The sequence below is a fragment of the Schistosoma haematobium genome, chromosome 5 (genome assembly GCF_000699445.3).
Source record: "Schistosoma haematobium chromosome 5, whole genome shotgun sequence".
In the NCBI taxonomy this organism is placed as follows: Eukaryota; Metazoa; Platyhelminthes; class Trematoda; order Strigeidida; family Schistosomatidae; genus Schistosoma; species Schistosoma haematobium.
In genome coordinates this window covers 15,115,980-15,143,662 of record NC_067200.1, presented here as the reverse complement: position 1 = coordinate 15,143,662, position 27,683 = coordinate 15,115,980, and the positions used below count along the sequence as shown (strand labels likewise).

General features: G+C 32.9%; 1 protein-coding gene across 1 annotated transcript; it reads left to right on the top strand.

The window, feature by feature from the left end:
• The first annotated feature begins 964 nt into the window (after positions 1–964).
• Positions 965–24,621, top strand: SLC5A7 (High affinity choline transporter 1). The gene is made up of 8 exons (XM_051217559.1): positions 965–1,050; positions 7,996–8,312; positions 12,324–12,437; positions 13,717–13,872; positions 14,324–14,472; positions 17,522–17,683; positions 19,645–19,762; positions 23,256–24,621. The coding sequence occupies exons 2-8, from the start codon at positions 8,138–8,140 to the stop codon at positions 24,188–24,190; spliced, it is 1,809 nt and encodes a 602-aa protein (XP_051064975.1). The 5' UTR covers positions 965–1,050; positions 7,996–8,137; the 3' UTR covers positions 24,191–24,621.
• Positions 24,622–27,683: the final 3,062 nt, after the last annotated feature.

Sequence of the window (27,683 nt, the reverse complement as noted above, 5' to 3'; positions counted from 1 at the left end):
GAATTTAAACTTCGCTCCATTACACAAGCAAGTGGCAATCACGACTCAGTAGTTAAGTGGATAACGCAATGGCGTTTAAAGCAAACGGTATTGGGTTCGAGTCCTGGAGTGAATATCAACTCTGAGAGGCAGGTACATTCAGCCGACAACTCTCAAATAGGATGAAACGTGCGTCCTCCATTCCACTGCTAGTCACTTATAACGCTTGTGAATTAAGGTTATATCGAGGCAATCCATTCAGGATGTACATGTGCCAACAGGAAACTGATCAACTGCAGTCCTATATAACAATGGGAAGATTCAATTAAAACAACTCCAAGTGAATTCAATGTCACTTTATATTGTAAGCAATTATTGTTTTTTCAATAATGAAAGTCTATTCCCATTTACATTATTTACAAAATGAACATTATTAATTAAATTACTTATTATTCTATTAAGTAACTTTCATTTTATTCTTAGTCGAGAATCAAAAGGGTAAGAAGAATCAAACAATAACAAAAATAGATCTAAAATTATGTTCTATCATGATTTATTGTTTATTATTTATTATAGTTCAATGAACTGACTATATTCTCTCTTATGAAAAATCAGCAAATAACCTAAAAAATAAATGAAAGAAAGCGAAAACGAAAACGAAAAGAGAAGCTTTCATCATCTCACGTGTTTTATTTTATTTGCATGATCAAACTAAATCGAACCACAAGTCACCTTCATTCATTCATTCATTCAATAAACAAATAAATAGGCATAGTAACATACTAACAAAATAACTATACTCTTTATTATTATTATTAATAATAATAATAACAAATTCATTCGTTCATTTTTTTTTCTTATAGAAATACATTTCAACTCACAATGAAATTTTAGAATTTATTTCAACCAATCAACGATTTTTATTGATTAGGAAAATGAATTTCTCCTAACCTTCTTAAGGTCAGTAGTCTATTGAGAAATGAAACTGGAATAAAATGAATAATGAAATATTATAGATTGATTGTATTATACATTGAGATGAATTCTATAAAGGAATGATTTATCATTTAGGTATGTTATTCATTCAAATTTAACAGAATTCATTCTTTATTATAAATAGATCATTGATGTTGTTTTATTTGAATCATTCCATTGATGTTTAGGTCAGTCTCATGTTGCCATTTGTATATCCTGTGAGTATTGCCTCGATGCAAAGATGGATAGTGACTAGCAGTGGAATGTAGGACTCACGTTTCGTTCTATTTGGGACTCGTCAGCTGGATGTACTTGTATCTCAGAGTTGATGTTTACTCTGTGACTCGAACCCTATACTGTTTGCTTCAAACCCCATTGCGTTATCCACTTCGTCTCAAATGGGACGAAATGCGGGTCCTGGATTCCACTACTATCTACTGTTCATCTTTGCTTAGAATACCATGTACTAACTGTATCACTTGGATATCAGGTTTTATGATCATCATATCTGATTCAAATTGAATTTTATCGACTAAATTTATCCAAACCGAAATATTATGTAATACTTGTAGGTTTTATAGATTTTTAAAAAAAAATCATGATTTTTACAAAATGTAAAGTAATAAGATCTAGTTTATATAACATAAATCTGATTCAATTTAGGTTAACAAACTACACAAACTCAAAGGAAACAAATTTTCTCTTGATGGTTTCATTATGTCTCCAAAATGATGATATAAAAATTTATGACGTGACATATCTATAAAATTCTATTACTTAAGATCATCAGTCCATTGAAGCTAGATCACCATAGAAAACCTGGAATCACTGGATGACCGCTTCGCCCTATTGTTGGACTCCTCAGAAGGACCTATCGGTCTCACACGCGAACGTTTAACCTCTAGATCACTGAGTCGGCATCCGATTATGTTAATGTCTAACTTTAACTAATCCACGAAATCCACTCATAATCTCAACTACTAAAATTACTATAATATACCAATACATGAAGGTGTAGTGGAATATTTTAGTTTATTCATTAGAATCCCTAATTACATGTTATATTTACTTTAAGTGGGTAACATTTAATCATTCAAATTGAATTAATAATCATGTTTATCTGTTAGAATACAATATTAATTCATTTACAAAAAGAAAGGGAGAATAAGAGTCTGATTGTCGAATCAAAACTAATGGTAATGATCTATTAAAATAACATTTCAAAACACAAAGTAGCTCAGTAGTTCATTATTGTAATGTATTTAAACCAAGACCAATGATCATCAGATGAAATTGCTTATCACAATGTACATTACTGGGAGTTATTTTTGTTCTTTAAAATAATCCCACAGATGACTTAATTAACATTGAACTAGTACAAGATTTTGTGTGATGGAATATGTATGTTTGTGAGTGTTTTTAAAGATTTACTATCTTCATAATGATAAGCCTATCGTACATTCAATAGATTTAAATTCTGATCTGATTACAAACAAAAAGTATATTGCAACAAACCTATAACCGAGTTCCATTGTAGTGGCATAACCTCGTTAATCAATTACCTCGATAACCGTATTTACATAAATCTCAACGGTGTTTGAAATCAAAAGGTGATGAGAAGAGGCAACTACAAATTATTAGCGGATAAGCGAAGATTATAAAGCTATAAGCACATCTGAAGCAGAGAGGCGAATATGTATACACGAGAAATTACATAGGCAAATTTATAGTCAAATGGCATAACGACACAGTAAGGCAATGCAAAAGCTGTTAAAAGGATTTGAGCACATACACACATGGGGAGGAGGATGAATCATGGAGTGATATTTAAGCAATAAACATTTTAGCTAAAGTCTGTCATGTGATCATAATGGCACAAAGAAATATGCAAATTGTTATTGTTCGAACAACATTGTCTGTTAAGTAGGTTAATAAAAGGGCTTAACCAAAATTAAGTATAATCGAAATTGACTGTAGATGGTTGCTATACGATGAAAAGAGGAATTTTTATAATCGACGACTTTCTTTATCTTGACGCTTACAATAATAAAACTTAGTAGCACATTACATTAGGATCAACTGGAAAATGAACTCATTCGAAGGTAACCAGACAACAAAACAATACGCCACTTGGTAGCATATTAATATACAATTTGAACAGAAACTATATCTGATCAGTCTTTCTTAAAAGCAGTTGATGAACAATTTCAGAGTTAGGTCCACTTTAATTTCTCTGGAAATTACAGGAAATCGTTGCACATTTAATAGGTGTCAACTTTGTTTTGAACATTCTAAGTGAACAAGACAGCTATCAAGATCAGAGTAATGCATTTTCAGTGAAATGAAATGAATTACAATAATGCTAAGACAAGATAATCAGAAAGATGTCAATATGTTACGAACTATAGGCTCCAAGTAATTCCGCTCTTTTTAATTATTCATCTGTGTTGACAGTGAACATTAGATCTGCTTTGATATGAAATAATATATTACTGTAGTAATTTCTGTTACCTATCGCTCCATAGACCTATTATGAGCATTACTTGCTCTTTAACTAACTTTTATGAATAATAACGTTCCCTTAAATTGTTGCGAGCTTCATTGAAGTCGTTCATACATACACTGACGTTATCACATTGATTATATCACAACAACGAAGAGTGTGGATTTCAATTGACTGTTTATTCACTCTTAAACTTTCCTAAAACATTTAACATCACAACTTTGAGTTGAAGCTTACTGAATGATTGATCAGAATTATTTTTCTGAATCCAAAAAAACATATATAAGATAAGTAATATATACCATAAGTAGTCAACATTACTACATTGGCTATTGATGGGATGATATTTGGTGTGGAAATTTCGAAATCAACATGTGACATATGATAACCACGCCCTGAACAAGCGAATAAACCTATTATTGTATAAACCTGTATTCCGATATATATATACTTAAAGTTGGATCTGATGTTATTATCCAGAACAATCATTAAACCATTCAATCCATAGAGAATAACACTATCAAATGTAACCAGAGAATAAGTAAATGCTTTTTTTAATATTTCAAAATTTGTGTGCATTTTCATTCATATGTTCAGCGTTATTAATGTTTATAATCCAATATATTATCAAGAATTTATTCTTTTCCATTTACTCTCTTCCTCATTTTTAATACTAAATAACTTTTTGGTTGATATATTCTTATGACATCAATCACCTTACCATTTGATGTCACGGATATACTCAGTTTCCCTGCATTACCATGAATTTCATCGTTATTATTCATACTTTTTATGCAGAATACATCAGTTATTGTTTAACAATGATGGAGTCCGGGGCATAAATTGCGACAAGTAACTATTACGTTGATCACTACTCAGTGATCAGTCAAGTTTACACTGTATTTCATTGCACTAAAAATATGTAATTCTATCTGTTGACATCAAAGGTATTTCTTTGCATATATTGGCAAACACTTATTGATTGTGGAGGCAGTTTAAATTAGACTCTGCAAAACGGAAATAAATTTCTGCACCTAACTCATTACTTTGTTTCAAGCTAACCAAAAATTTTACTCGCTAAACAAATCAATTTTAACGAAAGACACATGTGATTAACATGAACATATAAACGTCTCGGAGAGTTCAAAAAACCGTAGGTATGATTTTCGTTACAGTCTAACATCCGCTATGATTGAAGAGATTACGAGTTCACCTAATCTGATAATGGAACTAAGACTGTGACACAATGACTAATAAACCAGATATTCCGACGCGTCCCAGCCCCGCTAACTAAAGAGTTCAGTTCATAGAAACACTTATCTATAAATAATATCATAATAAATTTAATATGAAAGTGAATTTTAGTTCAGCAAAAATCATTTTGGCTTTCAAAAAGTTTTTTATTCTTTTCATAGTAATGTAGACTTTAATTTAAGCAACTTTTAAAACCATTGCGAACATGATATGGTTGATACTAAATATGTGTTATAAGCAAAGATTGGTCCTAGTCCCAGAGTAAACATCAAATCTCAGATGCAGGTACATCCAGCTGACGGGTCCTAAATAGAACAAAACGTGCGTCCTGGATTCCACTGATAGCCACTATAGAGCTTTGCTTACAAAGCTTGTTACTTCAGGCAGTATCTGGGCAGTCCGCACAGGATTTACATGTGCAATCGGAAGATATAAGTAAACAACACCAAATGAATAAATATGTGTTATCCTATACAGTGAAGTTTTGAACAGTAAATGTCTCAATGTTCTAGAAATCATTTTGAACAGTGGAACTTCACGAAGAGATCAAATTAGACCATTGTAAATCAAATATCAATTTATAAATTAATCTCAATGGTTAAGATCATGAGTCTAGTTTCAACTGACTTATGATCTTAACCATTAAAATTACTATAATATTCACAAAACCCATCTGATATAAATTAATCGTTAAAATATCGTTCACAGTTAGGAAGTTCACAGTATTTGGACAAGTATTTCCGAAATTCCTATTGGTTAGGACATTTTTTTCTAGTCATTCACAGTTGAACTTGAAACTTCTTGGAATTATACACTGGTAAACAAATCGATCGTGTTCTTTTCGGAAAGTGAATTAAGCAGTCAACATTCCAGCATAGTAACTGATCTTGTTCTGGGCAACCATTTCCAGTTCTCACCAGTTACTATTCATCCATTTAATGTCTATTTCCAACTCCCGATGTAATGTGGTCTTTTGCCTTCCTCTTTTCCATTTCCCTTGAAGATTCCAAGTTAATGTTTGCCTCGTGATGCAGTTTGATGATTTCCTCAATGTATCTCTTATCCAATTCCAACTTCTTTTACTAATTTCCTCCTCAGCTGGAAGCTGGTTTGTTCTCTCCCACAGTAGGCTGTTATTGATGGTATCCAGCCAACGGATATTGAGTATCTTGCATAGACAATTGTTTATAAATAGTTGTACCTTTCTGATGAATGTTGTAGTGCTTCTCCAAGTTTTTGCTGCGCATAGTCGGATTGTCTCGACGTTCCTATTGAAGATTCTGATTTTGATGTTGGCAGACAGATATTTGTTTTGAGTTCCATATGTTTCTCAATTGCAGGATTGTGGCCCATATCTTGCCTATCCCTGTCTTTAAGTCTGCATCATATCATCCATGTTCATCGATGATGCTGATCAGGTACATGAGATTCCACATCTTCCAGAGTTTCTTCACCCAGTTAGATTGAGTTGGTGTTTTGTATGTTGTATTAGTCGATCTTGCTTTTACTCTTCTGTGTGTTGAGGCCTACTGATGCAGAGACTGCTGCTACACTAGTGGTCTTCATCTGCATTGTTCGTGTGTATGAGATAGAAGGGCCAGGTTATCTGCGAAGTCCAAATCTTCTAATTGATTTCGAGCTGTCCATTGTATTCCGTGTTTCCTCTCACATTTCAAGGTCTTCATAATCCAGAAAGAGAAAGGAGGAGAGTAAGCAGCTTTGTCTGACACCGGTCCTCACTTGGAATGCATCTGTCAGCTATCCTCCATGCACGAATTTTCAGTGCAGTTTGTCGTATGAATTCCGGATGATGTTGGCGATGTTCTCATATTTTTCCTCCTGAAGCTTTTTCCATTGTCGTTGCTATCACTTTCACGTATTTCTGCTTGTCCACTGTAATACTCCTCTTCCCTTGCTTTCTGGCTTCTGTGCATCCAGCTTGTGCCTTGACTTTCTCTGTTCTTGTTCGGCTGTTGTTAATTGCTGGCTTCTTGTTCTTCCTTTCTAGGATCTTGTCCAGGGTTTCCATAGAAATCCATTCCTTATGACGATGCTTCTTGCCGCCCAGCACATCCTAACACGTTGAGGCTAATGCTTATTTGATCGTCTTCCAGTTGTCTCACATCGTCGTTTCTTCTTCTTTCAGCTGGTCTTGTAAGGTTGGAACCTGTTGTTGAGAGTTATCCTGAATTCGTTGCGATTGTTATTATCTCGAAGGAAGGCTGTAATGAACCTTTGTAATGCTGTTTGTCCAGTTGTCCAGTGCTTCTTTAGCTCCAATTTCATCTTGACAACCACCAGGTGGTGATCTGAAGCTATGTCAGCTCCTCTCCTGATTCTCACGTCTTTCATTGTCCTACCGAGTCTGTTATCATTACAAGTATGATCTAACTGGTTCTCCGTATTGTTAGCCAGCGAGATCCATATAGCTTTGTGTATGTTTGTGTTAAAATATTGTGCCGCCTATAACAAATTTGTTGAATGTACAAATATTTGCAAATTATCATTCGAAAATCTTTATAACACAATGTTTACTACTAAGAAAATATATTTCCATAATTTTCTCACTTTTTTCTATCAAGATTAACATTCATATTATAATCTTTTTTATTTAAAATGATTTATACTACTAAAATCAACATATTTAACTATTGACAAAATTTATATTTTTGTCAAATTAATAACATTCATGTATAGTGTTCAATCATCATTTATTTATTTATTTAAACATATAAACATAGGTACAAGAAGGCACCAAATAGATATACGCCACATAAATCATCTCATTTGTGTGAGGGCTGGGATACTGCCCGGGTGCCAAAACCGAAGCAGATGGTTTTCTTAACGGACCACACCTTAAAGGTCTGATTCACAAGGCAGTGGAGCAACATCAGTAGATGCAGTGCCATAGTAGCCTGTGACCAATGATTGGTTCATACGCCATTTATTCCTACAGGATACTGAAGCCCATGTGCATCACTGGTTTAGAATCAAGGTTTTCCAACTCCCCAGGTGGACTCTCCGTGTCCACCAACACTGTTAAAGCGTCGGACATTCGCTTTTCTTCCTCTCAATTTCGTAAACAACACCACCGCAGTGGCGAGAAGTCGGTGAGTAGGACTTCCGTGACAGTGGTTGTATGCACGTGGTCATGTGAGAGAATTTTTAGAGGGAGAGCTGACACTCTCCACTCTCGACCGTACCGGATCATTTTTTATTAAAACTAATAAGTTATTTTAATTGAACAATTACACATTACGTAATCATTTCTTTTATTTATTTAGTTAACGTCAAAATTTATGACTTGAACAAAGTTGTTGAAATTTTATTCACACTTTCATTATCTCATTCTTATCGAAATATTCATCCTTCAATGATTATCATAATAAAATAATAAAAAGATAATACAATCATAACACTTAAACAATGATTTATATTCCTGGATTAATTGCAATCATTGTATTCTATCTATTAATATTATTTGTTGGATTATGGGCTGCACGTAAAGGGAAAACTAATGATTCTTCTGGAACTGATACAGAAGAAGTAATGTTAGCTGGTAGAAATATTGGTTTATTAGTTGGTATATTTACAATGACAGGTAAGTTGATAAATTATTTAAATGTATTCATTTATATAAAGGTATGATGTAGAACTGACCTTAGAGATTAAACTACAAATAGTCAAGTTCCATAGAGAGCATAAAATTTTTAGATGCATCTTTCACGATTAAATGCTTTACATTTTCAACTAGATAAGCATGACCATTATCATATCCCCTCAGTGTTATATATTGTACTAATGAGACGATTGAACTTCATCAATCATGGTTTCATAAAACAACTTTTAAAAATTTTTTGTCAAAGTCGGTCAGTAGTGGATACATTTATATCATTAGTAAAATAGGAAGTTCGTTCAATTTTATATAATCTAGAAAATCGTTTATACCTCAGTCTTTTTTCGCTACTTTATAAGCCAATGGCCAAGTATCCTAAATTTTAGGCCTATAACCTTATGCATAAGGGATTTGACCTCTGTTATACTAAAATGAAATACAATCAAATAGTAAGACTACCATTTTTAAGCAAAGATGGATAGTGGCTAGCCATGGAATCCAGGACGCACTTTTCGTCCTATTTGGGACTCGTCAGCTGGATGTATCTGCATTCCACAGTTGATGTCCACTCTGAGACTCGAACCCAGTACTGTTCGCTTCAAACGCCATCGCGTCATACACTTAGCTACTGAGTCCTCATAGCCAACAGCTTGTGCAATAGGGTCCCAGAGTGAACATCAACTCTGGGATGCAGGTATATACGGTTGACGCGTCACAAATAGGACGAAACGGCAATCCTCGATTCCACTGCTAGCCACTATCCATCTTTACTTAAAAAGCTTGTGACTTAAGGTCATATTGAGGCAATCCGCACAGGATGCACATATGCCAACATGAGATTGATCAATTTCAGTTCTAAATAACAATAGGAAGATACGGGTAAAATAACACTAAGTGAAGTAAGATTACCCTTTAGAAAGAAACATTTTAAATTAGCATTAACTTATAAACTTGTATGTTATATCATCATTTTGACAAAAAATATAATACTTAAATGCTAATCAGATAATGGAAGTTATTTATTTTATTTTATTCATCCATTCAAGTAACGCAATACAACATGCATTCAAAGGTGCAAAGATTTTTATAAAAAACTGACTTTATTCGATTCAAAGAAGGTACTTAGATACCTAAGGTAGACAATTAGGCATAACCAGTTGTCAGATGGTATGTATGTTAAATGACAAATTATATGTATTTGAAATAAGATCATTAAATCACTCATACCTAGTGAACATTTGTCGAAACATTAGAAGAAAAATTCAACTGTGAATCTCTTGATATTTAGAACATAATCAATTGAATTTATATCAGAAGGGTTTTTGTGGATATTATATTAATTTCAATGGTTGAGATCATGAATCAATTGTAGCTAGACCACCATGGAAAAGCTGGAAGCACTGGACGGCCGTTTCATTCTATTGTGGGACTTCTCGATCCCCCGCAGGAGATTCGAACCTAGGACCTAGCGGTCTCGCGCGCGAGCTCTTAACCACTTTGAGAAATAATATAACGGTCCAGCAGTAAATGACGCTAATAAGAAGTAGCTTGCATATATGACTATCATTAACTATTATTAATTTAATGAATACAAAACTGAGTAACATGTGTTTGAATTATATATTGGCTATCATCCATTTATTAGGAATGAAAAGTCAGTTAGCTACTATTTCCAAGTAATGTTAGACCCTCTGTTAAATTTACTAATCATGTATTTACGATTTCTAGAAATTTCAACACTATCTGGAAATATCGTTAATACAGTTATCTTTCATAATGATTATGATATTACCGGTCTTTTTTTCTAATCTCTTAATAAAATTCCCTACTTTCCCCTTGCTTTCGATTATGTTATGACCTATTTGTCACATATTCTGGTCCCATCTATAAATTGTACGGTTCAAAATCATTTTATCTTTTTTCGCTAGTAAACCATGTTACTTAATACAAGTTACACTAATGATCATATATGTATAACTTTTTCTAATAAATTTATACGTATGTAGAAGACTTACAGTGTATGAAACATAATTCCCATTCACAATGTTTGTTGTTTATGCCTTAAAAATGTTTTTCAAAAGAGACAGTTGCATAGGATTGTAAATCATTCAATCAAAGATTCTTTCTCATTGGTCTGTGTTAGTCTACTTGCACTTTTTAACCTGGATACCTGAATGATAACCTCTCAGATTTTCGAACTTAGTGATATAAGTTCGAATCTTACTCGAAACATTAGCTCTCTCAACATTTTACAAGAGCATTTCTGATGAATGCCACTTAGCATGAAACCTAAATTATAGATTTCCTGCCAATTGTCTCCAATAACTTAATTGCTTAAAGAAAGATACAGACAAAGTGAACTTCAGAATTAAAAACTACTCTCAGTTTGCATATAACTAATACTTAGTTAAGTACAGACTAACTGTGATTCATTCTTCTTGTTATAAGATCATGTTATTCTCCACTCAATTGTTTCATAACCATAATCCCTTTGTCTATAAATTTTTTCTCAATCAACATGATCCATATGAGTTGAATACATAAACTTCATGAAGAACGAATATTTAACAATTTACTTGTTGCTGATATACTTTTAAAGTTCATTTCAGTCTTTATGGATATTTTAAATTTAAAAAAGCATATGAAGTAGTACGTTGAATTTGTTAGCTGTACATTGATCTTTAATTCTATTAAAACATGAAATCAACTTGTCGGTTGTTGGCTAACATTAACACTAAAATTTCTATTGTATAAATTTTTCGACAGAAAATATTTATTAGTTGAATTCATGAGTCAATCGAAGCTAGACCACCGCGGAAAAACTGGGAGCACTAGACGGCCGTTTCATCTTAGTATAGAACTTCTCAGCAGTGCGCATTCACAATCTCGTCTCAAGAGATTCAAACTCAGAACCTATCAGCCTTGCGCATGAGCGCTTAACCTCTAGACCACTGAGCTGGCCAGCATCAAACGATGTTAATGTCTAAATCCAACTAATCCACGCAATTGCGTCACCGTCCACTATTGTCATGAGTGAGTTACTATCTCACAAAAAACCCGATGCTTCCAGATTTTCCATGGTGATCTAGCTTCAATTAACTCATGAATTCAACTACTAAATTACTATAATATCCAAAAAACCCTATCAGAAAATATTTATTTTATTGAATATTTGATAAAATCAACTTAGTACAATCGCAATTTTTGTACTTTATGCTTAGATATTTACAGACCTATAAAAGTGAACAACTCAACAAATAATATGAAAGAAAGTGAATCAAATATCCTTCCCTATATCTGATTGGTTTTCAATTAGATTATATTCTATTATTTAAGAAAAATTATGTTGCCATTCGAAGAGACTAACATTTATTGATTACCAATTTCTTATAAAAGTAAGTAGGAGATTAAAACGTAAATAGAGCAGAGAAAAAGGAGAAGGAATAGAGAAGTTGGTTTGTCTCAATAATAAACTAAAATAAAAGATTAAAATAGATTAAAGTATTACTAAGTATATGTTCTGTGTAAGCAATTTGTTCGGTGTGTGTGTGTGTGTTTACTTGAGTTTCACAACACATGTTACTTCATATTTGGTTATTTTTAGGAAATCTATGTCAAATAACTGCAGATGATACTAGATACAAACCGTTTGGAAACTCATGGTGAATCGTATGACCACTTATTGAAACTCCTCAAATTTTCATTCCCTCTCTAAAGCAAGATTTAGTGTGATATCGTTATAAATGTTACACAAATTGTCGCTACCGTTGATAAGTTAGCTAGGATTATTAAAAAAAACCTTATCATTTGAACTTGATATAGAGTTTTCCGTTCGTTGACTTGTATCCTACTATTATTTTACTACTTACAATTATTGTTGTTTTTACTACTGTTTACACTAACGAGTTCCCATATGTAAATATTTTATCTAAGTATTATGATATTTTTTAAAATCAGTCATGATTATACGTCTATATGATTATGGAATTATTTTAGCTACATGGGTAGGTGGCGGCTACATAAATGGAACGGCTGAGAACACTTATAATCCAACTCAAGGTCTCGTTTGGTGTCAAGCTCCAGTTGGATATGCGCTAAGTTTAGTAGTGGGTAAGTGAATTCGTATAAAACAATTAAAACCACTGTTCTTAATAGACAGTTTGAAAGTCCTTACTTGATTCTCCTTGGCTTAGAACTGTTTAGTTGAACTTTTAAGAATATTCTAAGAAACTTGTCAGTTGAAGTTGAATGTCATCAATCAAAAATACTCAACACCAGAATATTGTTTTAAAGTTCTCTTTTTGTTAGGCACCAAAAATCCATGTCGCTTGTGAACTCGTTCGGTGCTTGAATGTACGCAACAAGTCGATAAACTTAATGCGTTAAACTGTCCTTCTCACATTGAATCATGAACGTTTGATATGAAAAGGGACACTAGAAGGTTGGAGTATATATTGTTTAGTTAATATTGCTCATGCATAAAATATGCAATCTGCGATCATTCTAGGATTCATTTTGTATTACCAAGGTTTTCTGTGAGGCTATTCGATGTAAGAAATGATAGTTCTAACATTATTTTCTTATGAGAAGGGGTTTTGTGGAGATTTTAGACATTTACTAGTTGAAATCATGAGTCAATTGAAGCTAGACCACCATGGAAAACCTGGAAGAACTGAACGGCCGTTTCGTCCTAGTATGGGACTCCTCGGCAGTGTGCATCCACGATCCCACCCCGTCAAGCGCGCGCGAGCGCTTAACCGTTGGACCACTGAGCCGGCATCGAACGATGTTAATGTTTAACTTCATCCAGTCCACGAAAATCAAGCGAGTAAGCGAGTTAGCGTGCAAGTCAAATGAGAGAGTGAGTGTGAACAGGATTAAGATGTACATATTATATTTGCATAGTGAAATGAATGAATCATCGAATCAACTGAGCGACTAACAGTTCGGCTGGCAGAATGAATGAATATATGCGTAGGCAGAAATCAATGCTCAAGCATACATATTCATACAAGTGTAACAATAATAAAGGTACAATAGTAAGATAAGTTGTCATTGTACGAGTGTCGCTGTCCATTAAATAAGTTAACAAAAGGGCTTAAATGTAAACAAACTCAATTGTACGTGAGCTGCTATGTGTGTTTCCATACAAGCATGTCAACTTTCACAACAAAGTGATCATTATAGGCAACATGTTTAAAACCTTCAGGATGCTAGTGATTATAAAAATATCTATTTGATAGGTAAGTTGTACTGAAAATAACTCGTCTAGTTCAAATGATGCTAATAAAAGTTTTGTAATACTAAATATGTTAGATGGTTCTAGTTTATAGTTCGTACTTTAAACACCATATACATTGTTAATAATACTCTGATCTTTGTCAATTAGGTGGTTTATTCTTCGCTAATCGAATGCGTACATTGGGTTATGTTACAATGCTTGATCCATTTCAAAATAAATATGGTGAGCGCATGTGCGGTCTGCTTTTTATTCCAGCATTACTTGGTGAAGTATTCTGGACAGCAGCTATTCTATCTGCACTCGGTAAGTAATTATGAGACCAGTGGCAGTCATTAATCAACCTCTTCGTTATTACCGATAAGTCTGTTTTTCTTCTAGTCTTATCGAACTCATTAGGGTAGCAAAAGCGAAGATGAATGATTTCAGTAACTACATTATATAGTTATCGAGGCTAATTTGAAACTCAACGAAAATAATTATCCCCATTCTATTGCTATAAACATCTGACCATTAAACCAGTAAACAACATAATTTATTAGAAGAATCAATTGAAATTACAAATTCCTTATATTTGAAAATGATCACTCCTAACCAGGGATCATTCGATAACTGGTTTATTTTCATTGCAAATTTTGGTCTTTTGATCAAACTAATCGTCGAAACAACCATTCAAATAAACAAAATATTTTCATATTTAAATATAAACGTTATACACATCAATATACATTGAGTATGATTTTTATTTTAACTGTAGGAGCTACATTAGGTGTGATAGTCGATTTAGATCAGAAAACTTCAATCATTCTATCAGCATGTATTGCGTTGGTTTATACATTATTTGGTGGATTATATTCCGTTGCATATACAGATGTTGTGCAGTTATTCTGTATATTCCTTGGCTTGGTAAGTTCTAGTTTGTTATTTGTCTTACTTTGCATGAAATATTTTAGATTATTGGTTAAGTAATTTGTAATTTACACAAACCTAATAGACAAATTTTAAATAGGTATTGATTGAGATCATGAACCAATTAATGTTAGACCACCATTGAAAACCTGGAAGCACTGGACCACCACTTCGTTCTATCGTGGGGCTCCTCAGCAGTGCGCACCCATGATCCCACTCATGGGATTCGAGCCAAGGGCCTTCAGTCTCGCGCGCGAACGCTTAACCTACTAGACCACTGAGCCGGCCGGTATCCAACGGTGTTAATGTCTAACCTCAACCAATCCATGTGCTCACTCGTGACTAGCTTCGTGAGGGAATTCTCGGAGTTCTGGTGAGAAGCTGTTACCAGTGGAGGTATAGATAGGTATCTACCTCAGTAAAATGGAAGACGGTCGCGCAGTCTCGTGGATTGGTTGAGGTTAGACAATCAACACCGTTGGATACCGGCCGGCTCAGTGGTCTAGTAGGTTAAGCGTTCGCGCGCGAGACTGAAGGCCCTTGGCTCGAATCCCATGAGTGGGATCATGGGTGCGCACTGCTGAGGAGCCCCACGATAGAACGAAGTGGTGGTCCAGTGCTTCCAGGTTTTCAATGGTGGTCTAACATTAATTGGTTCATGATCTCAATCAATAATTTATAATCATATTTGAAAACTAATAGAAGTCCTTTAAACTTAAGTTTATTCAACATGAAGTGATAATTAGAAATAAAGTATAGAAAAATAGTGTAATGTGGGAAAGATAGGAATTTTTGTTTTGCTATCACTCTTTGCGTTTATCGGAGAATTTAAAGCTAACTGATCATAAAACCATTTAGGTACATAATCCATAACTGCTTCCTATTTATTTATTGACACATTCATGCGAATCGGTCTTAGTAGAATCGTGGGCAATCGTGACAATCAATGTCGTAGTCTTTATATGTTTTTCAGGTGATTGTTTTCAGTCTCTTTCAAAATCATGCTATTTGACTCTACTTTATAAGGTAGCGGGGTATGAAATCCTTTTCGAAACAAAATTAAGACGGGATTTAGATACCAAATAACTATTACACCCATTTATAAATTTTAAATATCAATTTAATATTAATCTTATGGTCATTAGTCTCGTTACCAAGGTGGGATTCCAATAGACTAACTTGCCGAAAATATTCGCCTACAAACGTGAAATGAACGTTGTCCGTGAACAACATTTTTGACAAGTTGATAATGGTGCTCTGAATAGTTTTTTAGCCTATCTTAGCTCATGTTTATGCATCACATGTTGGAAGTAGGACAGGTGATCTCATTCACAAGGTAATGTTGTAAAAGAGGTACGTTGATGATATCTTCACCATTTGTGATAAGGAGTTCAGTGTTGCTATATTAATAGATAGACTCAATTACGTGCAACATGATATCGTACTAACTTTTGAGGAGTAAAGCAATATTCAGACGTCTTTCTTACGCATACGTTTGAGTCGAAACGTTGATGGACCTGTATGTCGATCAGTCTTAAGAAAGCCCACCTGCACATAAAACTGATGACTGTAACGTTATTCTTGAAAACAGAACTCACGATTGTAACATGTTGTAGGATTAATCTTAAAACAGCTTTCACGTTTACAAAGCCAATTTGTTCTAACCTTGAATATACTCTAGTAATCTTTAATACTGCAGTGATATGATACCTTTCTATTCTTTGCATATGGCATTATTTATTCTAATTATCATTGGATTTATCATTTAAAAGACCTTCATTGATTTCTGTGTATGAACGTCTTGACAATTGTGTGTGCCGTCAGATTGTTCGAAATAAATAACGCGAATTCGTTACATTTTTCAGATCAACTCTGTCTTCTTATTACATTATGGAAAATCGAAATTTTGTTTACTGGGTGATAACCCACTTTTTTCTATCACGTAATAGTATTTATTCAACTTCTGCAAACTAAGTAAACTGTCTGAATTTGAGCCATTCAACCAAGGTGGTGATTGAACGCTTTAAAATGAAGTCAAATATTTATACTTTCATTTAATCTCGTAAGATTTACGAAGTGCGTAACTGTCCTCAGTGTCTTTTCTGGATTTAATGTCCTACATGATTATCAGTTAGATGATGGCTATTGGGTATCGATCGTATTTAAAAAACTACTAAAAACCAGGAACCACCATACAACTGTTTGGTTTTGGTCTTGGATTAATCAGCTTTAAGCACCAAAATATTGAAACTGTGACCGCTATTACTTTTACTGCTAGAACTTATCCATAAGGACCGATGTCTTAGCTTCAAATGCTACTTATTTCCAACTTCAATCAGTTCAGAATAAAGCGTGACCATCGTTAAAGCTACTACTGACGAGTATGTCAGTCATTACTCGTCTAGACTCTACCGGTCAATACTTATCAATATAAATTCCATAAACCATCTCAAAGCATACCACTTGATTGTGTTATCCATAGGGGGCCACACCCGGAGCCTTCGACCTAAAGGTCTGATCCACAAGGCAGTGGTCCATACATCATTTATTCCTACAGGATACTGGAGCCCATATGCACAATTGGTTTAGAATCAGGGTTTCCCAACTCCCCTAGGTGGACTCTCCGTGTCCACCAACCCGGTTAAAGGGACGGACATTCGCTTTCCGTCCTCTCAATTTCGTAAACAACACCACCGCCGTGACGAGAAGTCGGTGAGTAGGACTTCTGTGACAGTAGTTGTATGCACGTGGTCATGTGAGAGCATTTGGAGAGGGAGAGCTGACTCTCTCCACTCTCGTCCGTACCAGTGCATTTGGAAGCTAACCATTATAAAATCACTCCACCTAAACTATTATTATTGAGTAACAACCACAAATCAGCAACAACATTATGTTGATATTTTCAATACCAATCAAATGTACTCCCAGTCGTAAAACAATTCATTTGTTTATCTCCACATTTTTAACTTTTTATTAATTTAAAATATGAAGAATGTAGACTTTCTGGTTTCATTTTTTGAAAACCGTTTTTTTATTATAATCTCAGTGGATTTCTATACCATTCGCTATGGTTAATGAAGCAACAGTGCCAATTACACAAACATGGGATAAATGGAAAGGTAGTGTTGATCCAATGGATAGCTTCTTTTATGTGGACAACTTATTGATGTTAATTTTTGGTGGTATACCTTGGCAAGTTTATTTTCAGGTAATTTCTCTAGTATTTCTAGCTTGTAAAGTATTTACAGTTTGAATTTATCAACAATATGCTATATTACAACATATATACGATATAATATACAAGTTACTGTTTGTTTGGTAATTTAAAGACCATACATCGTGGTTCAATTCGTTCGAAGTTATCTTTATGTTGCATTAAGGACAGGAATATTGATTTTTTCATTCTTACAAATACAACTTGCTAACGAGTTCCAAATAAGACGAAACTAAGGTTAAGGACTTTCTTTACATTGTATTTTAACGACTATTTAATACAAATAGAATTAAACAACATGAATGGTACAAAACTACGCTGTAATGGATTTTAAAGCTAGATTATGAACTGCTTTAGGTTAATGGTTTTAAGCAAACATCTATTATTCCAACCAAATGCAAGTTTGTCCTCCTTAATATCTTCTTTATCAGCATTTCTTTCGAATAAATGATCCAGAAGTTCATGGTTTTTCGTTACCTTGTTATGCCAGAATGTATAAAACTGAAATTAATATAATAGGAAAATATGGTTCATGAAAGTTTTATCACTTCATCAATTAATTTACTAGGTTTGCTTAAAGTACTTATTAGGAAGACAGAATAGAATTTCAACATGGAACAACTAACCTCTCATGCAGTATTTTTTCGGTAAATATTTAACATGTATGGAAAAGCTTGATGAAATTGTAGGTTAAATTTATTTTCGAACTGTTTCCCATATTCACAGTTGTTGGTGTTTAAGCAACTCACTGCTTTATTGTTTAAAAAATACTGAGTATAGCTTTACAGTTAGAGTCATAGTAATACAATTAATACTAATGTTAGATAATTCAACTTTCCCTCACCGTAAATTAATGTAAAAGATAAACCAATAAATAATTCACTTGGTGTTGTATTACCTGTATCTTCTCATCGTTATTTAGAACTGCAATTGATCAGTCTCTTGTTGGCATATGTGCATCCTGTGCGGATTGCCTCGATATAGCTTAATTCACAAACTTTGTAAGCAAAGATGGATAGTGGCTAGCAGTGGAATCCAGGACGCACGTTTCATCCCGGAGTGAACATCAAGTCTCAGATACAGGTACATCGAGTGCCAAATAGGACGAAACGCGCGTCCTCAATTCCACTGCTAGCCACTATTTATCAATGTAGAATGTCTAAAATAATTAGTTCCTTTCATAAATTTAAAAAGAACCAAGTTATACACTAGCACAGTGCATTTCTATCAATATGATCACACATATACTTGTTAAGAAAACTGTAGGTATGAAAACTTTACACATGTGTGCTGCCACACATGCATAAGGAGTAGTCGAGATTTGTAAGTTAGAGTCTTTAAACATATGTCAAAATAGTTACAGAAACAAATAAAATCAAATGACCCAATAATAACAGATGATAAACACCCAATTTCTACTGCTAAACATATAGTTCGAACACGTTATAACACTGACCTTAACTCAACCTTTGTGGTTTGTGAAAAGTTAATAAAATCTTGAGAATTCAAAACCAATATATGTATTCATAAACACTATCAGAAGGGGTTTTGTTGAGATTGTAGTAATTTCGGTGGTTGAGATCATGAGTCAATTGAAGCTAAACCACCATGGAAAATCTGGATGCACTGGACGGCCGTTCCGTCTTATTTTGGGACTCCTCAGTACTGCGCATCCACGATCCCGCCCCACGAGATTCGAACCCAGGACGTATCAGTCTCGCACGCGAGCGCTTAACCACTAGACCACTGAGCCGGCTAGCATCCAACGTTGTTATCACATAACTCTAGTAATCTTTGTCTGAATAATTAATCAATATCAATATTTCACTTATTGCTAAGTACTAAATGTGCAATATCACCGCAAATTATATTGTGTTATTGTATGGATAATAAATATTCACTGTATATTGAAAGCTCATAACTTATGATAGTTTTTTTCTTATCAATCAAACCAGCGTGTACTATCTTCAAAAACTGCAAATCAGGCACGTATTTTAAGCTTTGTAGCTTCAGTCGGATGTTTTGCTATGGCAATTCCTTCAGTTTTAATTGGAGCTGTTGGAGCAAGTACAAGTATGTGAATATTTACTTAGTATATACTTAAATTCATATTACATTTACTCAGCAAAATTTCATATGTGCTCTTCATTGATTAACTATTTCATAATAAATCATATTGAGCAATGGGTACTCCTTTCACCTCAGTATGAGTACTGTCCAATAGCAGACACATTTAACTGAATCAAGCTGTCTTCAAGTTCCATAGCCCTTATGATCCCTTTAGAACCCAATAATCAATCTTTAAGAATTGTTGTCATTGAATGACTGTATTTAGCCCAGATTCTTTAATGTAAACTTATCTTGAAGACAAACTTTAATCAACATACTATTTTCATAGTTTTATAAAGAAACTGATATAGTGACAAAAATTTTTTTCGTCATGGAGTTAATGACTTAGTATACTGTGTTCAATCTCTTCAGTGTTTATGCATACATGTGCATTGCTTAAAAGTCTTAAAATATGTCTCAATAACTGTCTAGTTCTATCTGATTGTCAGTTGTATTTCTGTGATTGTGAACTATATTCCAAAAAATACCTTAGTGAATAATAATTTTGGTAATAATAATGATGATAATAATAATAAAATATGTTTTCATTAATTCAGAACAAGCTAGCTAAATGATAAAATAAATAAATAGTTGCTTTACTTAATTATCATGAATATAAACTAATTTCAGAAATCATGAATCAAATGATGTTGGACAACCATTGAAAACCTGGAAACAGTGGACGGATCCCTCGAGCGGGAACGTGGATGCTCACTGCTGAGGAGCCCCTTAATAGGACGAAACGGTGGTCCAGTGCTTCCAGGTTTTCAATGATGGTATAACATCAATCGGTTTATGATCTCAATCAAAAACTTAATAATCTCCACAACCCTATACTAATAATTTCAGAAAACTTTCTAAATTTAATTAAATTCACTATCGCTAATATAAGAAGAAACTAAAATTATACTGTGCAATTAAAAAGCAGTGACTTAATTAGATTAATCAATGAAGGAAATGAAACTTTACTAGAAATACACTGCTTATGCACTACAAATTCGGCTTCCTCATTAGTACTTTCATTTTCCTTTAAACAAAGTCTTCATTTATACTGAGTTGTTAATTGGATTCTCAAGGAAAAACTGTATCGTTCATTTTTTTTAAAAGCGTTGAACAAAGAATTGGTACTAAGCTTTTTTTAAAAATTCTTTCATTCATTAAATTATTTGAAATAGACCCTGTGAAATGGGTAATTATTATTCTTTTTGACTGAGACCATGAACTAATTGATGATAGACTACCATTGAAAACCTGGAAGCACTGGACGACCGTTTTGTCCTATCGTGGGACTCCTTATTAGTGCACATCCACGATTTCGCTCATGGGATTCGAATCCAGAGCCTTCGGTCCCACGCGCGAAGACTGAACCTCTGGACCACTGGGCCGGCCGACATTCAACGATGTTAATGTCTAACTTCAACCAATCCACAAAATTACGCGACCATCTTCCAATGTCTTCAGTGAGTTACTACGTTACAACAGATCCGGTTGAACTCCACTAGAACTTTGAGAATTCTCTCACGAAGCTAGTCACTAGTGAGCACATAGTAATTATCAGTATGGGGTTATGAAGATTATTCAGCTAAATATTTTCGTAGAGATGCTATTTTGTTCAGAAAACATCGAGTTTTACTTGAGTGTACAATAATTTACAAAATGACTTGTTGTTCATTTTGACGATAGAATCCTTTTAAACTGACTGACTGGATGAGTTAATATCATAAAAGGGTTCTGTGGAGATTTTAGTAATTTCAATAGTTGAGTTCATGAGTCAATTAAAGCTAGACCACTATGGAAAACCTGGAAGCACTGGATGGCCGTTTCGTCCTAGTATGTGAGTCTGCAGCAGTGCGCATCCACGATAACAGTGAATCATTTAAAACACTTTGTAAGGATGATGCGGATATTATTAACTTCATTACAAATGACTGACATAGAAGTATGAGATGCTTCACATAGTAATAAAAGTGATTACATCTATACAATTTATAAATGTATGCGTTTATCCAATCAATTCAAGTGAAGGTCAGCAGGATGGCAGTAAATCAACATCATAAAATAATAACTCAGAAGCCGACCTCAATTAAATTGGTCTAATTATGCATAAGCTTATTCCTATGGAAATTTATTCTGATAAAGTAAATGAATTTAAAGTCATAATATTGTATATAGTTGATTATCATGACTGCAAAATGATTTTATGTAAATAATAATCAAATGGTTAAATAAGATATTTGTCGATATATATTTTAGAGTTAAAGGGTTCCTATTAATTCTAGTATGCTTACTTAATGAAGAGAACCATCAGTCGGCAAATATGACATACACGCTTTTCGGAACTGACTAGCTCACTATACAACACTGTGGTTGAAATTCGCCATGGTATAATACATTAGAAATACAAACATAAAAGTCTATCTCACTCTATCCTAAGATCCCAAATGTTCCCAATCTTTGATAATGATGAACATTATAGTTTGTTTTACCAGTTGGGTTGAATTTTTCTCCTAATACTGTTCAGCGGGTAAACTTTCAAATTTAAATATCAGTCATATTTATTTGGTTGTAACATTAAGTTGAGTAATTGTATAATATTTAGTGCAAACATCTAAATTCGCTTATCGATTGACACTAAGATTTTATCATCATTATATTACGAAGATAATAATTATATCTATCTATCCATCAGTTGAAAACCTTTAAAGTAATCTCATTTTCTATTAAATTGAGAGGTCTGCTAGGCTAGTTGAATAAGACTATCCACACAAATATCGGGTTGACCAACTTGACATAAAAACTACCTACCAAAAACGAGCTATTTAAAAGTTCTTCAAAATAATATGTAGTTTGAGACAGGAAGAACCCTGGAACCTAAATTTTATATTGTCTGGGACTTATGAGCAAGGCATCTTGGAACTCTCGAGGAAATTGACCATCATGGATTCACTCAGGTCACGAGCGACCCATTATAGAATTAAGATATTCACATATCAATTATCAGTAATTAGTGACCAATATTATGTTTTCTAGTTGGAGACACTCACAAAGAAAATATCTGAATTCAATCCCTCCCACTAATTGCTTTAACACTAGTTAAGATAGCTTCAGGAAAATGGAAAGATAAATTTGTCAGTTTGATGTTTACAATATAAGAGTAATTCCTTGTAAATTAATATATTGTTAATAAAAATAAATTTCCTATAAGCCCGCTTGTTCTCGAAATATAGCAGAAGTACCACCGTACATAAGAGATTGACTTTAAAAAGACTCAAGCTTTGCTTTACTCAATTCTGTATGAGCAACTGACTAGTGTTTTCTGATTGCACATGACAATTATGGTTCTATGTCTTGTACAACTATTGTATTAATTTATCAAATCTGATGTGTCAATTTTCAAGTTGAGAATAATAGTTTCAGATTAAATACCGTTTTTTTTGTTGTTCTTTTCCATCAACAGATTGGACAATGACAAATTATAATACAACTTCAGAATTACCGGGTACACCAGAAGAAATGAAATTAATTCTACCATTAGTATTACGTTATCTATGTCCACCATGGATATCATTTGTTGGTTTGGGTGCAGTATCAGCTGCTGTCATGTCTTCGGCAGATTCATCAGTTCTATCCGCTGCATCAATGTTTGCTAGAAATGTTGTCAAAGCGATATTTTGGCAAAAAGCTAGTGAAAGACAAGTTTTATGGATAATGCGTGCAAGTATATTTGTTATTGGAGCATTTGCATGCTGGTTAGGTATTAGTATTCAATCAATTTATGGTTTATGGTATTTATGCTCAGATCTTGTCTATGTTATTTTGTTTCCACAACTGATTTGTGTTCTATATGTTAGATTTTCAAATACTTACGGTTCGTTATGCAGTTATTTGATTGGTTTATTTGTTCGATTAACTAGTGGAGAAAGTGTATTGAAATTGAGACCATTAATTGCTTATCCTTATTTTGTTGATGATCCAAATGACTTTTATCAACGATTCCCATGTAAAACATTTGCTATGCTAATCAGTTTTATAGTTAGTGTCTGTATTTCCTATATCACAGATATTTATTTTCGAGCTGATTCAAAACGTCTGAAATATGATTTATTTCATTGTTATAAAGAACGTCAATCCATGACAGGTTCAATACGTATTGGGAATCGTTTTAATCGACCATCAATTAGAACTACACGATTACCGCGTAAAGGTGAAAAATTAGAAGTTATTAATGATGATAATATACAAGAATTAGAAACAATGCAAATAGTAACAAGCGCTATAACTGTAACTACAACTACTGTATCTAATTCAAACAATCTAAACCCATATAAACCAGTGGAAATAGTTTCAATAAATAAATCAATACCAAAGAATATCAATGATAGTCTTGATTGAAAGTAATTCACTCACTATAATATTGGCAAGGAGTTTTCAAAAGAATTACCACCAAAACCATCAAAAAAGAACGAAATCATTTCTCTTTGCATACATTTAAACAAATAGCTTACAATAACAGAAAATAATAATAATAATAATTCCATTTGTTGTTTTTTTTTTCTTTCAAATGTATTCCAATCTGTTTATTTAACATTTCATTTTAGCCTTTTTATTTTGATTGTTTATTACCGTTGAAATTTTATTTATCTAAACATAATTGTTTTTTGTTTGTTTATTTGTAAACACTAATTATAAATAATAATACATGAAAGATTTATTTATTTTGATCGTGAATTATCTTTCCAGTGATCTTTTACACCTTCTAAATCAATCAAATTTTAAGGTTGTGATCATTAGAAATTATTTTTTAAAAAAAAAAGAAAAACACCCCCAAATCAAATCAAAGTTGTGATCATCTTTAATTCAGATCATTATTATTATTATTCGTTCTTTTTTTCTTTTCTTTTCTTTTCTTTTTTTATTTGTTTATCTTAATAATTATAATTAATAGTTGTGAATAGAAATGGATTATTTATAATAGAGAATTGAATTTAGTTTTTATTTAATTATTTATTAATTAATTAATTTATTTACTTATTTATTCATTCATTCATTCATTGTAATCATAACATTGTTGATTGTTTAATGAGAACACATGTTCAATGAATGAATTCATCAGGTAATTTATTTAATCATTATTACCGAGTGTTTATTTTATTTTCTTATTGTTTCACTAACCAATAAGGAAGCTTTTGTTGTGTTTATTTATTTATTTATTTATTTTGTTTGTTTGTTTTCTAAAAAGAAAAGGAAGAAAACAAAAAATCCTTCAAATAATCTATATTATTAATTAATTAATTAATTAATTATTATTATCTGTCTTCTATTATCATTGGTTGTGAATTTTTATTGATTGATTGATTATGATACTTATTCTATTGTTTATTGTTTTGGTTAATTGTACTATTCATTACATTATTCAATGTTATTATTTGATCTATATAGATTGGCTTATGATTTACAATAATTCATATAGAAATGTTATAATATTATTTAAATCTTCATTGAATGTATTTATTATGAAGTTAAATATGAATTAATCTTTATAATTTATGCAAACAGTACAAAATATTCATAGATACTTATTTACCGTTACTTTATATATTGAGAGAGAGAGAGAGAGAGAGAGGAAGAGAGACACAAAGATAAACACATTAGCAACTTATTCACTCATGTAATCAATATTATTGTTTATTGAACAGACAATAAAGTCTTATGTATCCACACAAAAATGGTCATGTTATTTGTGAACTATTGGTAAATTATGTTTGTATTTACAATACTCATCAACCTGATTCTGGATATTAAAAGAGATCTGTAAATTTAGAATGGTCACAGACAAATTAACATCTCGCATTCTTACCATGCTACATTAGACCATTGAGATAGAATAATAGGAGGAATAGCAAAGAATTTAAAACCATAATGGTAATGAGAATTATAAAATAAAATGAATTGATAAAACATATTGTTTAAAAAGAAGGAATGAATTCATATAGGGAGGGTATGAAGTTAAATTCATATTTAAAAATTTCAGAGAAAATCAAAAGTACATCTGTCTGTGTTATTTCAACCGATTCTAAGTCAAGTCACCTGAACATTTTAATTACTGACCATATGTATCACACAGACTCTTTTATAAGGAGCCTCAAGATAAGGCTCAGTGTATCGATTTGGCCTACCCTAGCTTTCCTTAAGTTTTATTCTAAGCCACACAACACTGTGAAATGAAATAGGCAATATATAAGTCTACATAATACGTACTACATGTAGAAGCAGAGGTGATAGTGGCTAGCAAAGGAATTCAGAACGCGCGTTTCGTCTTATTCGAAACTCGTCAACTTCCTATAATGCTTCTGACTTAAAGCTATATTGAGGTGATCCGCGTAGGATGCAAATATGCCAATAAGAGACTGATAGATTGTATACCTATCCATCAATGGGGAGATTCAAGCAACCAATACAAAAATGAATTATACTGTTTTTAATGTACGCGTTTTAAAATTCCCGTTTTCCTTATTTATGATTAAAGTGATTAATTTCTCACTTCAACAAGTCCGCGATATTGAGGATTAGTTGAAGTTAGACATCAACACCGCTGGATGCCGGCAAGCTAAGTGGTCAAGAGGTTAAGCGCTCGCACGCAAGACTGACAGGTCTTGGATTCGAATCTAACGGGGCAGGGTCGTGGATGCGCACTGATGAGGAGTCCCATACCAGAACGAAACGACCGTCCAGTGCTTCCAAGTTTTCCATGGTGGTCTAGCTGCAACTGACTCATGAATTCAACTATAAAATTAGTACAATCTTCACGATATCCCTTTCTGGTTAATTTCTATTATTAGATCAGATTCATTACAATTTTTATCATCTAACAACGAAATATGTATAACATATCTCCTTTTACTTATGACTCATCAACAGCAATTAACTTCAGTCTAATTTTAAGAACATATGGAAAAGGATATATCTATATGTTCACAATAGAAATAATAAGTCATGAGAATGAGAAAATTAATGATTGTCAGGGCTCATTAGAACAGTGGATAACGACTTGGCGATTGAAAATCAACTCTATGAGTTTAAATCTCTTTGATATTATCAACACTCATATAAATGTTTAACTAGTTGTTTGATATCTAGTTCACTTACATGATATCGAGTTAATTATTTCATTCTTACACCTTGAGTAGTAACAGTACAAACAATCGGTGATGTCGTGGTACTATTGTTTTATCAGTGGTATGATCTGTTTGTATGTGAGTATGCGTTTATTTGTGAAACTCACACCATGTATATGTCTGAACAATAAAATTTTGTCTCACACTAAATGTAATATCATTCTATCACACTATCATTTGCGCAATTTGTTCTTTTTTAATAAATAAGAGATTGTTGTCGTTTATTTTACATATAATTCCGATTTCATTAATGAACTAATTTAATCAGCTGGTTTTTGAATGATCACCGTAGTTCTATTTTAGTCAACCACCATTACGTATCGGCTGTAATATGCGTACAAAAGAAGTACGTCCCATCGTTATCATTACCTTGACCTTTATTATTATTATTATTACTGCATTTCCCCCTTTACTTATGTCTCATATTCTCACTTTTTTAATTTGTAACTGATCGCGACATCATTTTATTTATATTTTACATCTCTATGACCTTTAATGACCTTTAATTATTGTAACAAAAACATTTTAATCATCTTAGTACATTCACATTATAATTCCTTACTAAGTCTATGGTTATTATTCGTATTACATAATCTAGTATTATAATCTTTCTATTACGTCATCTTAGTTATTGGTTGTTCACATTTCCTTACGGAACTAGTACTTTAACAAAAAGATTTTCATATATATACGATTGTACAGCGTGATAA

What these genes read in the sequence shown, in the direction of transcription:
- SLC5A7 (XM_051217559.1), top strand. Translation starts at nt 8,138, where the DNA reads ATGATTTATATTCCTGGATTAATTGCAATCATTGTATTCTATCTATTA. An exon ending in AGCTATTCTATCTGCACTCG is followed by an intron (nt 13,873 to 14,323) that starts GTAAGTAATTAT and finishes TTTTAACTGTAG; the next exon opens with GAGCTACATTAGGTGTGATA. An exon ending in AGCTGTTGGAGCAAGTACAA is followed by an intron (nt 19,763 to 23,255) that starts GTATGTGAATAT and finishes TTCCATCAACAG; the next exon opens with ATTGGACAATGACAAATTAT.